At 51.4% G+C, this 16255-nt stretch overlaps 1 protein-coding gene across 1 annotated transcript; it reads left to right on the top strand.

Moving 5' to 3' along the window:
• Positions 1 to 977: 977 nt before the first annotated feature.
• Positions 978 to 15574, top strand: LOC100999467 (poliovirus receptor homolog). Its single transcript, XM_031659170.1, has 6 exons — positions 978 to 1041; positions 3711 to 4058; positions 5992 to 6288; positions 10017 to 10134; positions 13687 to 13835; positions 14665 to 15574. The coding sequence occupies exons 1-6, from the start codon at positions 984 to 986 to the stop codon at positions 14850 to 14852; spliced, it is 1158 nt and encodes a 385-aa protein (XP_031515030.1). The 5' UTR covers positions 978 to 983; the 3' UTR covers positions 14853 to 15574.
• Positions 15575 to 16255: the final 681 nt, after the last annotated feature.

Genomic DNA, 16255 nt, shown 5'->3' with positions numbered 1-16255 from the left:
CACGGCTCACCGCCTCCACCTCCCAGGTTCAAGTGATTTTCTCATTACCGGGCTCCCTAGTGGCTGGGATTATGCCTTTCCATGCCAGCTATTTTATTTTTAGTAAAGATGGGTTTGTGTCATGTTGGCCAGGCTGTGTGAACCATTCTCAAGCTGGTCCTCTGTGGCTCCCAGTGTTGGGTTACAGGGGTCAGCCACTGTGCCTGCGCCCCAGCCCCAACCTTTTTGTTTTGTTTTTGTTTTGTTTGTTTTAGAGTGGGTCTGACTCTTCTGTCACCCAAGCTGCCAGTGGGAGCCAGGGTGGCTCACCGCAGCCTCTAACTCCTGGGCTCACACAGTCCTTCCGCCTCAACCTCCCAAAGTGCTGGAATTTCAGGCCTAGACCCACAGCTACTCTTGCTGGGCCGAGTCACGAGGCCGCCAGGAGGAAACCACTTGCTCAGCTTGTGAGGTTGTGACCCCCAAAGCCCGCTGGGTTTAACAGGCTGGGTGGAAGGACAGCCTGGCGGGCTCAGGATCTGTCCCATCACAGGGGTTTAAAACCTCAGCTCCTGCTCAGCGGCGGTCGTTATTAAGCTGCCGGTCTCTCCGCGTGCCTCCGGTTTCCCTCCACGCCCGCCAGGATGTGGAAAATTATAAAGAACCGCCTCTTCACAGAGCAGCGGGAGCGGCAGGCATGCTCAGCGGGACTGAAGCGCCGGAGACTCGCAGGCGCAGGCGCGCCGGGGCGTGGTGAGGGCGCAGCCTGGGTGACGCCCCCGCGCCTGAGGGGACTCGCCGCCAACTCCCCTCTCCTCCCGTCATGTCTGGGCTTGAAGAGTGGGTATTTGCCCCACCTGAGCACCTGGCGGGCCCCGAATTCCAGGACCTGAGCTCCAGGGCCGAACACAGCAGCCGCAGCAGAACCAGCGGCGCCAAAGGGCAAAGGAAGGAGACGCCGCCCGAAGCCAGCTGCCAGGGCAAACTCCCTTATGGCCACCAGCATGGCCGCTTTGCTCACTGCTGGCACTTCAGGTGCTGTCTGGCGTACCCCAGGAACCGGTGGTGGCCCCGCGCGGTCGGCAGCCCTCGCTCCCCGAAAACCGCCATCCAGGGCCCCAGATGCTCGGCCCCTGGGTCCCCGAAGATGACGGCGCCGCCCGGCACCCCATCTCTGCGGGGTTGGAGGGGCACGTAGCCATTCGGAGAGCGGTCGGAGTTGGGTTTAGAACCTTCCTCAGGTGGCAGGGTAGAGCTGGGCCTCGCCAGATTTTCGAGAGGGACTGGAACAGGTGCGGACATTCCCAAAAAGCAAGAGAATCTCAGAAAATGAGCAGATGGTGACTCATGCGGGATTACCTTACCCAGGTTCCCTCCTCCACTTCCAAACCAGGCCCACGCAACAGCGGCCCTGCTGGCAGGCGCAAGGTCTGGACGGAAGGATGGTTGAAGTTGGGAGGCAGGACGTGGTGGCTACTTGACACCGTGCCCCTCTGACTCCCAGTGTGGCTCAGGGGACCTGGCCATTCGTGTTCTGTTCTTTGAGACAGTCTCACTCCATCCCAGCCAGGCTGGAGTGCAATGTCCCTGATCTTGGCTCACTTCAGCCTCCTCCTCCGGGGTTCAAGCGATTCTCCTGCTTCACTCTCCCGAGTAGCTCGGATTACAGACATGTGCCACCAATGCCTGGCTAATATTTTTGTATTTTTAGCAGACAGGATTTCACCATGTTGGCCAGGCTGGTCTCAAACTCCTGATGAATATATATATTATATATTATTGTTATATATTATAATAATATATATTATATATTATGTATTATATAACAATAATATATTATATAATAATATACAATATATTTCTTAAATATATATTAAATATATTATATATTTATAAGATTTATATAATAAATAATATATATTTTGTTATACATTCAATGAGGAAATATTTATTTTATTATTTATTTATATATTTTGTGTGTATGTATATGTGTGTGTATATATACGTATATATATTGTGTGTGTGTGTGTATGTGTGTGTCTGAGAGAGACAAGGTCTTGCTCTGTTGCCCAGGCTGGAGTGCAGTGGCACAATCCGGGCTCACTGCAACCTGGACTTCCCAGGCTCAAGCTATCCTCACTATGGCTTCTGGAGTAGCTGGGATTATAGGTGCTCACCACCACACCTGGCTAATTTTTTTGTATTTTTGGTAGAGATAGGGTTTCGCTATGCTGCCCAGGCTGATTGCAGCCAAACACAGTGGCTCATGCCTGTAATCCCAACACTTTGGGAGGCTGAGGTGGGAGGATCACTTGAGCTTAGGAATTCAAAACCAGCCTGGGCAACATGACAAGACCCCATCTCTATAAAAATAATTAACTAAATAAAAATTTAAAAATAGAAAAGAATACATAGGACTATGTTTATTATTGTCAATAAGCGCTGACACATGTTGAGGACCTACTATGTGCTAGGGCCCTTAGCAGAAAGATTTTTATATAGGACCTGGGGGATTAGAGGTCAGTCTCTGACCACCTGAGTTCAAATCCCACCTCTGCCACTAAACCTCTGTATGACTTGGAGGACGCTATACTCTGTGTCAGTTTCCCTGTCTGTAAAATGATGTTAACAGTAGTGCTGGCCTCAGGAGGCTATTTGAGGATTAAATGCCAAGATATATGTGAAGCACCCAGAATAGCCCCTGATCTGTGTCAGCACCCTGTGAGTGTGCACGGTTCTAAGTCTCATTTTACAAACTAGGAAAAAGAATCAGACAGGTTAAGTAACTGGCCTGAAGCCTCACTATAATTGCCTTCCTCTTGTGCCACGATCCCCCACATTCTTCCAGCCAGGACCTACCCAGAGTAATAATACAGCCTTTCATGGATTTGAAGATCTAGGATTTCTCCCCATTTTCTACATTGGGGGTATTCTCACCCCTAATGGCAATTGTGCTGTAAATAACGACAGTCATGGTATGTGAAAGCTACGACACCAGTGTGATGAAAAAGTTCTGGGCCAGGTGCGGTGGCTCACACCTGTAATCCCAGCACTTTGGGAGGCCGAAGCAGGAGGAACACTTGAGGTCAGGAGTTCAAGACCAGCCTGGCCAACGTGGTGAAACCTCATCTCTGCTAAAAATATATTAAAAATTAGCCGGGTGTGGTGGTGGGAGCCTGTCATCCCAGCTACACGGAAAGCTGAGGCAGGAGAACCGCTTGAACTCCAGAGGCAGAGCTTGCAATGAGCAGAGATCGTGCCACTGCACTCCACCTGGGTGACAGAGTAAGACTCCGTCTCAAAAAAAAGTCTGGAGCTATATAGTGGTGACAGTTGCACAACATTGTGAAATGTGCGTAGTGCCACTGAACTGTATGCTTTAAATGGCTTAAATGGTAAATTTAGTTTTTAACCACATATTTGCCATAATTTTTAAAATCAATGATGTTGAGATTGAGGGAAATACGGTAATAACAGAAGAAATATGGTAATAAATAGCCAAAGTGAAGGAGCAAGGCCAAGTTGCAGACCATCCCAGATGCCCTTACCCTCCTCGCCTGCCATGACCCCAACTAGTGCCCTAGTCCCCCCTTCCCCCACACCCCACCGTCCACCAGGGCTCCAGGGCCCCAGCGTGCAATTGCACGCCCAGGTGCCCGGGCTCCCGGAGCCCCTCACTATCTAGCCCAGGAACGCCCCAGGTCTGACACCTTCTCTTCGGTTCTCCGCAGGGGACATCGTCGTGCAGGCGCCCACCCAGGTGCCCGGCTTCTTGGGTGACTCCGTGATGCTGCCCTGCTACCTACAGGTGCCCGGCATGGAGGAGACTCACGTGTCACAGCTGACTTGGTCGCGGCATGGTGAATCCGGCAGCATGGCCATCTTCCACCCAACGCAGGGCCCCAGCTATTCGGAGCCCAAACGGCTGGAATTCGTGGCCACCAGACTGGGCACGGAGCTGCGGGATGCCTCGCTGAGGATGTTCGGGTTGCGCGTGGAGGATGAAGGCAGCTACACCTGCGTGTTCTTCATCTTCCCGCAGGGCAAAAGGAGCGTGGATATCTGGCTCCGAGTGCTTGGTGAGTAGGGGTTTTGGGGAGGCTGAATGAAAGGCGGAGACTTGGTGGGAGGATCAGGGAAGTCGGCAGAGTGGGGAGGCCGGGGAGGCCAGGGAGGGAGGGAGATTCCCTCCACAGCAGATTCCCTGGGGACAAAAGGAGATGGGGGTGGGGTCGGGGGAGCACATGGGGGGAGGGGCTGCAGGGCAGGAAGGGAGCAGAGATCTCCTGGCATAAGGACCCCCAATCTTGGGGTCAGAACGCCCTGAGGCAGAGGGAGGGGTATATTGGAAAAGGAGTTCGGAGGGAACCCGGAAGGGAGGAGGCCTGGGTGGCCTCTTCTTGGCCCCTCCTTTCCTCATCTGTAAAAGGGTTGGTGATAATAGTATCACCCTTGGAAAGCTGTCCTGAGTGCCCCGGGGTTACTGTTACTTTATTTGGTGAAAAAGGAGAAAGTTGAAACAGACAGACAGGAAAGCAAGGATCCTGATACCCAAAAGAGGAGGGGATCTGCGTTCATTTTCATGAGCTCCATGAGGTCCTCCTCTTGGAACTTGAGCAAGAAGTCTCTGTGCCTCAGTTTCCTCATCTGTGGGATGGGGATAACCATGAGGATTCAAGAAAACTGACCCTGTTTTTTTTTTGAGCCAGAGTTTAGCTCTGTCGCCCAGGCTGGAGTGCAGTGGTGTGGTCACAGTAGGTCCTCACTGCAGCCTGGAACTCCTGCGTGCAAGGGATGCTCCTGCGCTCCCTGTAGCTGGAATTCCAGGAATGTGCCACCACGCCCAACTTGTTTTTGTTTTGTTTTATTTTGTTTTGTTTTGTTTTGTTTAAGCTTATGTGCCAAGAACTATTCCAGGCCTGTGCATGAGAAACTCATGAAATGTCAAGGGCTTGGAACTGTGCCTGGCACACAACACCCGACCACAGGCAGCTCTTGTCGCTCCAGCAAGCCTGGGATTCCAGGTATCATGGTCTAGGATGAGGGTAAAACAGAAACAGCGAGTCAAGTTAAGGAGAAATCTTCGGTAAATAATACAGGTAATGATGGGGAAGCAAGTTCCAGGTTTGGGAATCACCAGGATGATGATTAAGAGATGGTCAAGGTGGTTTTGGAGTCAGACAGACCTTATGTGAAAGCCTAGCTCTGCTGCTTACAGCTGTGTCACCGTGGGCAAGTCACTTCCCTTCTCAACTTCAGGGCTCAGGCTTCCTCTCCTCCACTGAGCCCCAGACTAGGATAACCCCCTTTGGGTTTCCCCTTCCCAGCCCTGCCCTCTCCGAGTCATCAGTGCCTAGGAAAGAGTCTGTCTGCCCCCTTGGACTGTACCCATGAGGGCAGAACCAGGGCTATTTTGGTCACTGCTGGGCCCCAGCACTTTCCAGCAAACAGTATTTATGGAGCACTTATTATGTGCCATTCTGACAGCTTCACCTGCATATTCTTATTGCCTATGGTGCCATCATTACCCCTGTCGACAGACAAGGAAACTGAGGCACAGACTTGCCCAAGACCACCCAGCTGCTCAGGGACACAGCTGGGGTTTAAACCATGCCATCCTGTATCCTTTTTTTTTTTTTCTTTTTCTTTTTTTGAGACAGATTCTCGCTCTGTTGCCCAGGCTGGAGAGCAGTGACAATCTCAGCTCACCACAACCTCCACCTCTCAAGTTCAAGCAGTTCTCCGGCCTCAGCCTCCCAAGTAACTGGGATTACTGGTGTGTGCCACCACACCCTGGCTCATTTTTAGTAGAGACAGTTTCCCCGTGTTGGCCAGGCTGGTCTCGAACTCCTGACCTCAAGTGATCCACCAACCTCAGCCTCCCAAAGTTCTGGGATTATAGGCATGAGCCACCCCACCCAGCCACCATGCCATCCTGTACCCTTAATGAATGCCTCCTTCTACCACGGAGGGGTTCATTGAATGACCTGTTGCTTTTGCTCCTCTTCCCAGCCAAGCCCCAGAACACAGCTGAGGTTCAGAAGGTCCAGCTCACTGGAAAGCCGGTGCCCGTGGCCCGCTGCGTCTCCACAGGGGGTCGCCCGCCGGCCCACATCACCTGGCACTCAGACCTGGGCGGGATGCCCAATACCAGCCAGGCGCCAGGGTTCCTGTCTGGCACAGTCACTGTCACCAGCCTCTGGATTTTGGTGCCCTCAAGCCAGGTGGACGGCAAGAGTGTGACCTGCAAGGTGGAGCACGAGAGCTTTGAGAAGCCTCAGCTGCTGACTGTGAACCTCACCGTCTACTGTGAGTGTGCCCAAGTCAGTGACGGCAAGATCCCCTGCCAGGCTGCCCCCACCACTGTCTACACTGACTCCCCAAGGCACTGTAGGCATTGCTTCCTTCATCTGCACTGGCTCCCCTGACTCCTGTCTACACGACCCACCTCCATTGTCTGCACCAGCTCGCCTGGGCCATAAACAGCACTGTCCCTATTGCCTACACCAATTTACTCGGGCCATAGTCAATGCTGGTACCCAGATTGTCTGCCCTGGCTCCTCTAGCCACTGTCTGCTGGATACCCCCACACTCCTGGTGACTCCCTTGGGCACAGTCTACACTGCCCCCCCAGAGCTGCCTGCCTTCCCCAGGCAGCTATGCACAATGACCTTCCCCATGTTGCTGCACTGGTTCCTCCTGGCCTGATCAGCTACTGCCCTTCTTGTCTACACCCCACTCCCTTGTCCATTTTAATAACAGAATAAGGTCTCACTCTGTCACCCAGGCTGGAAATTCAGTGGCGCAGTCTCGGCTCACTACTGCTCTGCCCAGTTCAGGTGGTTCTCCCTCACCTCAGCCTCCCAAATAGCTGGGATTACAGGTGCATGCCACCACACCTGGCTAATTTTTGTATTTTTAGTAGACAGGGTTTCACCATGTTGGCCAGGCTGTTCTCAAACTCCTGACCTCAGGTGATCTGCCTGCCTCAGCCTCCCAAAGTGTGCTGGAATTATAGGCATGAGCCATCGTGCCTGGCCTTTTTTTTTTTTTTTTTCCTTTTCCCTTTGGACAGGTGCTCGCTCTGTCAACCAGGCTGGAGTATAGGGGCATGAGCATGGCTCCTATAGCCTCAACCTTCCAGGCTCAAGTGATCCTCCTCCCTCAGCCTCCCAAGTAACTGGGACTACAGGTACAGCCGCATGCTGGCTAATTTTACAATTTTTTGTAGAGAGAGTTTTGCTATGTTGCCCAGGCTGGTCTCAAACTCCTAGGCTCAAGTGATCCTCCCACCCCAGTCTCCCGAAGTGCTGAGATTACAGGCGTGAGCCACTGCACCTGGCCTCTTGTCCATTTTCTACACTGCCTTACCATTGTCTACATTGGCTCTTCTGGGCCGCATGAACCCAGCCACTATCCCCATTGTCTACACCAGCTATTTCGGCCATCAGCTGTGGGGTGTTTTCACTGTCTCCCATGGTGTCTACACTGGCTCCTATGACCACTGTCTATATAAACACCCCACTTTTTCTACACTGGTTCTCCTGGGCACTCTCTAAAGTGCCCCTCGACACTGTCTACACTGACTCCCTGGATAACTGTCTGCATTCACCTCCCACATTGTATCGACCAGTTCCCCTGAGCCACGATCAACCATCTCTGCCGGGTGCTGGCTGCACTGATCTTCCCACGTTGTTTGTGCTGGCTTCCCTCAGCAGTGTCTGCAGAGTCCCCCAGTGTAGTCTCCATGCTCCTCTGCCCAATGTTGTCTACACTGGCTCACTTACAGGCTGTTGAGTCTCGCCCCACATCACCACACTGGCCTCCTTGTGTTCTGTCTGCACGGCCCCTGACAGCATCTGTCCTGGTTCTCCTGCACAGCGTTACCTCCAGCAGCTCCCTCACGGCGTCATCGACATTGACACCCACACGTTTATCTTCACTAACAGCCCCAGGGACTCTCTAACCAGTGCTGTCTAACAGAAATAGCACGCAAGCTGCATATAGGATTTTAAATTCTCCAGCAGCCACCCCATTAAAAAAATTAAAAGAAAGAGGCCAGGCACGGTGGCTCACGCCAGCACTTTGGGAGGCTGAGGCAGGTGGCTCACCTGAGGTCAGGCATTCAAGACCAGCCTGACCAATGTGGTAAAACTCCGTCTTTACTAAAAAATGCAAAAATTAGCCAGGCATGGTGACGGGTGTCTGTGATCCCAGCTACTGGCCAGGCTGAGGCAGGAGAATCACTTGAACCTGGGAGGCAGAGGTTGCAGTGAGCGAGATCGTGCCATTGCACTCCAGCCTGGGCAACAGACCAAGACTCCATCTCAAAAACAAAAAAAGAAAAAAAAAGAGATGAAATTTATTTGTTTCTTTATTTATCTATTTATTTATTTGAGACGGGGTCTTACTGTGTCACCCAGACTGGAGTGCAGTGGCACAGCTCACTGCAGCCTCAACCTCCTGGGCTTAAGTGATCCTCCCACTTCAGCCTCAGTCTCCTGAGTAGCTGGGACTACAGGCGTGTGACACCATGCCCAGCTAATTTTGTGTGTGTGTGTGTTTGATGGAGTCTTGCTCTGTCACCCAGGCTAGAGTGCAGTGGCGCGATATCAGCTCACTGCAGCCTCCGCCTCTCAGATTCAAGTGATTCTCCTGCCTCAGCCTCCCGAGTAGCTGGGATTACAGGCCCTGGCTACAGTGCCTGGCTAATTTTTGTATTTGTAGTAGAGACGGGGTTTCACCATGTTGGCCAGGCTGGTCTCAAACTCCTGACCTCATGATCCCCATACCTTGGCCTCCCAAAGTGCTGGGATTACAGATGTGAGCCACCACACCTGGCCTTTTTAAATTTTTTTGTAGAGACATGATATCCCTATGTTGCCCAGGCTGGTCTCGAACTCCTGGGCTCAAGTGATCCTCCTGCTTCAACCCTCCAAGGTACTGGAATTACAGGCATGAGCCACTGTGCCTGGCCAAAGTTAATTTTCATAATTGCCTTTACGTACCCCAATATACTCAAAATATTATTTCAACTTGTAATTTTTTAAAATTATTCTTGAGATCGTTCCCATTTGTTTTGCCCTAGTAAAGCCTTTGAAATTTGGTGTGTATTTTGGCCTGGCTATATTTCGGGTGCTCAGTAGTCACATGTGGCCAGTAAGTGCCACATTGGACAGCTAGACTAAGCTCCCACATCGTCTACACTGGCTCATCCAAATACTGTCTACACACACACACACACAGGGCCTGTCTTAATTTCACCAGCTCCCAGGGACACACTCTATATGTGGGGGTGATCTCACCCCCACCACAACATTTCAACACTGGCCTGACAATATAGCATCTACTGTAATATTCCAATACCCTGTCTACACAGCCCATCAGTAATATCTACACAAGCTCTTCTAGGCATCATTCATACTGTTCCTCCCATCATTGTCTATACTGCCTGCTCCCCCACCAGGCAAGTGGTACACAGATTTCCTCAGGTACTGTCTATCCTGGAGTCCCTCAACACTGTCACTGGGTCTGAGCGAGGAGGAGATCTACACTGACTCCTACCCCTCGCCCCCCAAAAAACCCTGTCCCATTGGCCTGCCCCCTGAGGACATTGAAATCACATCTGGGATGGCTGAGCAGCAGCCTAGAGCAGGGTTATCCAGGACTCTTTCCCGCAGGACTTGTCGGAGCCTTGAATACACTGCCGTGTGTTATGAGTGGTCATTGCCTATGAGTGAGAAAAGGAGGAGGCCTTTTCCCGCAGGACACCCAAGACATGCCTGGTCCGGGCCACCCAGGAAAGCTAGTGGAGAAAAGCAGGTCCTCAGAAGCCCTCTCCATGTGCCCAGTGACCACAGACTCCCAGGCTTCTGCTCTCTGCGGCACCCCATCTCCCTAGACTCCTCCTAGGCCTCTCCAGCTCCCACTGTTTTCCAAATATCCCCAGGCCTTTTCCTGCAGTGATGTGAATCCCACGTAGCCCTCAGCTCCCCAAAGTCTCCCTGTCTCTGAACCTCTGTGTCCATTTCCTGCAGACCCCCCAGAGGTATCCATCTCTGGCTATGATAACAACTGGTACCTCAGCCAGAATGAGGCCACCCTGACCTGCGACGCTCGCAGCAACCCAGAGCCCACAGGCTACAACTGGAGCACGTGAGTCCTGGGTCTCAGGGAGGAGGGGCTGGGGGTGTGGATTTGTGGGTCTGAGGGAAGAGACGCTGGGGGCCTGGACTCGGGACTGAGGGAGGAGGGGCTGGGCCTGGACCCCTGGGTCTGAGGGAGGAGAGGCTGGGGGCCTGGAATCCTGGTCTAAGAGAGCAGGGGGATTCAGAAAAGAAAAAAAGAGGAGGGAAGAGATGCCCAGTGGGGGGCATCTCTGTTTTGCAGTTGAGGCATTTAGCAGGTGGTTTAATCCTGGCTGGTGGATGCACCTGCTCTTGGGGTGTGCCTGCTCTGTGCCCGGTACTTCCCCCTAATCCCACGTGACCCCATGCTGTGCAGAGTCAGCAGCTGTTGTCATGCCCAGGTTAAAGACCAGCCACAAGAGGGCAGAAGCGGCCCTTGAATCAGCCCTGGCTCCAAAGCTGGTCCTCCGCCTCTTGGCCAAGCTTGTCTAACCTGCAGGCCGCATAATTTGTAAACTTTCTTAAATCATTATGAGATTTTTTTTTTTGCAATTTTTTTTTAGCTCATCAGCTATCATTAGTGTTAGTGTATTTTATGTATGGCCCAAGACAGTTCTTCCAGTGTGGCCCAGGGAAGCCAAAAGATTGGACACCCCCACTCTAGACTGTAACCACCTCACCGTCACCTTGTGTAACCTACTTGGTTATCTCTGGATGGAGCAAGTACTATCCCCATTGTCTAGATGAGAAAGTTGAGGCTCACAGCAATAAGATTTCCCCAGATTCATACTGAAGCTGGGGTCAAGAGCAGGGTAAGAGAAAGGCAAAGGGATAATACAAAATTTTATAATACATAATTTTACATAATTTACATAATTTTACTGAACCACCTTTTTTTTTTTTTAAGAAGGGACTCTGTCGCCGAGGCTGGAGTGCAGCGGTGTGATCATAGCTCACCGCAGCCTGGACCTCCCTGGGCTCAGGTGATCCTTCTGCCTCAGCCTCCTGAGTAGCTGGGACTACAGGCACACACTACCACACTCAGCTAATTTTGTTGTATTTTTTTGCAGAGACAGGGTTTCGCCACATTGCCCAGGCTGGTCTCCAACTCCTGGGCTCAAGCAATCAACCCACCTCAGCCTCCCAAAGTGCTGGGATTGCAGGTGTGAGCCACCTCGCCCAGCCTTACATCTTTTTCCTTATTACAAAACTAACTTGTATCCACTGTAGAAATATCAAACAATTTAGTTATGAGCAAAAAGAAGAAAGTAGCACCTATAGTCAAGTGTACCCAGCCACCTCCAGAAATAACCAGTGACCACTTATTATACATCCTTCTGTCTTCTTTCTGTTTCTAAACAAAGACTGGAATTATGCTATACATATAATTTTGAAACTTTTCCTGTATCTTGTGAATACCTTTCCATGTCAAAGCACAGAGATCCACACTCCATTTTCCCCCGCGTTGTATTAGGAAGACTGTCAAACATACCGAAAAGTCAGGAATTTTCCAGTGAGCACCTAAGATTCCACCACGTGGATTCCCCCACTAACATTTTACTGTGCTTGCTTTATCATGTTTCTGTGATTCCTTCAGTCCCTCTATTCATCCATCAATATTATGCACTTCAGAGCACCCCCAGCACCCCTGCTTTTTTTTTTTTTTTTTTGACACAGGGCCTCACTCTGTTGCTCAGGCTGGAATGCAGTGGCACAATCACAGCTCACTGCAGCCTTGAACTCCTGCGCTCAAGTGATCCTCTAGCTTCAACCTCCCAGATAGCTGGGACTACAGGCACACACCACCACGCCTGGCTAACCTGGCCCCTTTTTCAATGTTGCTGGCATTCCATCACTTTAAAAACAAAAACAAAAACACAATTTTAAGAATAGAGACAGGATCTCACTATGTTGCCCAGGCTGGTCTTAGACTCTGTACTCAAAGCAGTCTCTGCGCCTGGGCCTCCCAAAGGGGCAGGGGAAGGGATTCAGCATATGTGGATGACATCAGTTATTTAAGCAGATACAGTAAGAGGACACAGATGTCATTTTCCATTTTCTACTCTGCAAACGCCATGGTGGTGACCATCCCCAGTGGTCACTTGTCAGCAGTTGTCAGTGGAAGGAATTGCTGGTCAAAGGTTTCAGTTGGTGTGATGGTGCCTTTACTGTCCTGCCTCAAAGTGCCACAATTCAGGCTCTTGATCCGGATGGCCTGCGTTTGCATCCCAGCTCTGCAGAGTGCCCAAAGCCCGATGCTTCCATCTCCTCCACCTCTGTTCATTAAACCAGTATTTCTTGACTGCTTACTGTAGTAAGTAAGCCAGGTGCAACTAACCGACGTACGCGGGTCAATAAAACAGACCAAATTTCTTCCCCATATGGAGCTTCCATTCTAATGGTGAAAGAAACAAGAAGCAAGATAAAGTCATGAGGTGTGTAGTGTGTGCGCAATGGTGATAAATACCGTGGAAAAGATAAAGCAGAGAAGGGAATGGGACTGGGTGCCATGGCTCATGCCTGTAATCCCAGCAGTTTGGGAGGCAGAGATGGGAGGATCACTTGAGGCTAGGAGTTCGAGGCTAGGAGTTTGAGACCAGCCTGGCCAACATGGCAAAACCCCATCTCTACCAAAAAACATACAAAAATTGGCCGGGTGTGGTGGCATGCACCTGTAGTCCCAGCTACTCAGGAGGCTGAGGTGGGGAGATTCTGTGCAACCAGAAGATGGAGGTTGCAGTGAGCCAAGATGGGGTCACTGCACTCCAGCCTGGGTGACAGAGTAAGACCCTGTCTCAAAAAAAAAAAAATAAGAAAATAGAGAAGGGGATGGGAAGGGTGATCATCGCAGTTGAAATAGGGTGGCCAAGTGAGGTGTTACTAAGGTGACATCCCAGCAGAGGCCTGAAGGAGATGAGGGTGAGCTCTGCGGGTACCTGGGGGGAAAGCATTCGGGCAGAGGGAACAGCATGGGCAAACCCATTTCTATCCATCAGTCCCTGCATAAGCAAACACACCGGACACCTAACTGGAGAGTTTGAGGACCAACAAGGAGGCCACTGTGGATGCAGAGGCTGAAGCAAAGGGGAGAGTAATGGAAAACGTGGGCAGAGGTAGCAGGGACCAGATCACGTGGGGCCTGTGACAGGAGAAGACTTCTGTTGAACTCTGAGTCAGGCTGAGCCGCCAGAGGGTACTGAGCTGAGGGATGGGAACTGACTTAGGGTTCACAGGCGACCTCTGGTGGCCATGTGGGGAAAGATGAGGGGCGAGGGCAGAAACAGAGCCCAGTGTGGAGGCGGCTGCTGGGGGCCCGGATGCACCGCGCCAGAGCAGGGAGGTGGCCCTGGAAGCCCTGAGGAGCGGTGGGATTCTGGGTAGATCTTAAGGCGGGGCCGACAGGATTGGCTAATGGGTTGGGTGTGGGCATGAGAGGAAGGGAAGAGTTGGGGGGCCTCCAGAGTTGCTCTCCGCTTATGCCATAGAGGGTGTGAGGGTTCCTGGCACGCAGTGAGTGCTCAATCACTGTCACTCCGGACCTGCAGCAGAGGCCACCTCCTCACCTTTCTGTCGCTCCCAGGACCATGGGTCCCCTGCCACCCTTCGCTGTGGCCCAGGGCGCCCAGCTCCTGATCCGTCCTGTGGACAAACCAATCAACACAACTTTCATCTGCAACGTCACCAATGCCCTAGGAGCTCGCCAGGCAGAACTGACCGTCCAGGTCAAAGGTGAGGAACTCCCTGGGTCGGGAGAACAGGGACCAAAGGAAGAGGTCAAGGCAGGGTTCCCTCTCCAGTGCTCTCTGGCTCCCATCCTTCTCCTAAGCCTTCTCACAAAAGGACCAGTGGGGCCAGTTGTACTCCCCTGTTAACTCCATACCTATACCACTGGTACCGTTGTTCAGCTGCCTGAATACACTCCCTCCATACACACAGGTTGGGATAGATGTGGAATCCCTCTCTCTCAGGGACTCAGGCCTTTCCAAATGTATTAGGCAGACCTCTATCAATTGCAATTGACAGAAACACAAAGTAGTCTAAACAAAAAAACAACACAGGACTTTATTGAAAATTCACCTTCAGTTTATGGTTAGACCCAGGGGCTCCAACCATGTAACCTAGGAACTTTTATTTTATACATCCCTTGTCTCTGCTTTTTGTTATACTGGCTTTATTCTCAGGCAGGCTTTGAAGCAAGATGGCCCTCAGCAGCATCAGGCTCACATCCTACCACAATAGCAACAGCAGGAGAAAAAAACACACCACTTTCAATAACTGTAGCCAAAGTCCCAGGGCTGGCGCTCATTGGCCCAGCTTAGGCCACAGCCCACCTATGAACCAATCATAGCAGCCAGGGAGAATGGAATATTCTGATTGGCCAGGCCTGTGTCAAAGTCCCATTCTAGGAACCAGAGGTTGGGATCCAGTCCACCTGAATTAAATAGACTGAGGCAGGTGGAGTGGCGGCTCCCCAAGGAAATTCGAGATGCCATTTCAAGAATGAGGGATAAACCCCCAAGAGTTTTCTTACCTAAATACCTGTTTCCTTGTCTTTCAGAGGGACCTCCCAGTGAGCACTCAGGCATGTCCAGTAACATCATCATCTTCCTGATTCTGGGAATCGTGATTCTTCTGACCCTCCTGGGGATCGGGCTTTATTTCTATCGGTCCAGATATTCCTGTGAGTTCCTTTGGCACCATCATCTGTCTCCCTCGAGTGAGCATCACCAGAGCTGCCATAATTGAGCACCTACTATGTGCTGGGCTCTGTGCTGAGTCCTTCCCATGTGCTTCTCACTGAATCATCACCCCACTGCCATGAGGTTTACCCCATTTGACCGATGACGGTGCAGAGCCAGGGAGTCTCATTCACTGGTTCATTGATTACATTTACAAATCTTATTTACAGAGTGGGAGAAGAGCATATAGGGCCTTAAGGCTGTGGTAGGGACTTTGGAATTTAATTCAGGTGATGTGGGAGTCCCTGCCAGATGGATAGAGGGTGAAATAATGCCTAACCCCTCAGCCTTACTCCATCTGCCTTGTTCAGGAGTGACTCCTAGGAGAAGTTGGCAGGAACTGGCACCTCTGATCCTCAGCTCTAAAAGGGTCTGATGCTGTCACACCTCGAGATTTGCACAGGCTATTCCCCTGCCTGGAGCACCCTCCCATGGCTCCTTCTGGAGAAGTGCGCCAGCTAATTCTGTAATCAAAGGAGCGATACTTTGCTGAGCACCGTCTACGTGCCACTTTGTGTGTGTAACCCCCTTGATTTCAATTTCTAATTTTTTTTATTATTTATATATTTATTTATTTTTGAGATAGGCTCTCTGTCTGTCGCCCAGGCTGGAGTGCAGTGGCGCCATCTTGGCTCACTGTAGCCTCCACCTCCCAGGTTCAAGTGATTCTCATGCCTCAGCCTCCCGAGTAGCTGGGATTACAGGCACGCACCACCGTGCCCAGCTAATTTTTGTATTTTTAGGAGAGACAGGGTTTTGCCATGTTGGCCAGGCTGGTCTCGAACTCCTGGCCTCATGTGATCCACCCACCTCAGCCTCCAAAGTGCTGGGATTACAGGCGTGAGCCACCACACCTGGCCTGTACAATCTCATCAAGGAGCACCCAGCAAAGTGGTTTTCCCATGAGCCCCGTTTCACAGAGGAGGAAATATTTGTTTGACAGATGAAGGTACCTGCTAATGGTCAAACAGCTGGAAAGTGGTTGATGGAGAGAAGAAGCCAGATCTTTGACTACCAAGCTTTTCCCTCAACCACTAAACAAAGCTGCTGCCTCACATCCCGGACAGATGCTGCCTCTTCCAGGAAGCCCTCCCTAACCCCCAAGCATGGGCCAAGGATCCACTAGGCTCTCCCACCCCAGCCTTGCCCATTCTGGGTCATCACTGTGGGGGACTTGTTTGTCTTCCCCAGTGGACTGTGAGCCCCAAGAGAGCAAACCTGAGGCTGTCACTGTCATGACTATGTCCCCAGGACCACCTACCACTGGGCTGGGCATAAAAGAAGCACTCGAGGAAGTGTTTGCTCCGTGATTCAATGTGTCAACTTCAGAGCCAGACTGCCTGTATCTGGGCGCTCAAGCTACTGCTTGATTAGTGATGTCACCATAGGCAAATAGCTTAATTTGTATGA

This window comes from Papio anubis, chromosome 20 (assembly GCF_008728515.1).
Source record: "Papio anubis isolate 15944 chromosome 20, Panubis1.0, whole genome shotgun sequence".
NCBI classification, from domain to species: domain Eukaryota; kingdom Metazoa; phylum Chordata; class Mammalia; order Primates; family Cercopithecidae; genus Papio; species Papio anubis.
This window is presented reverse-complemented; position numbering and strand designations above follow the sequence as displayed.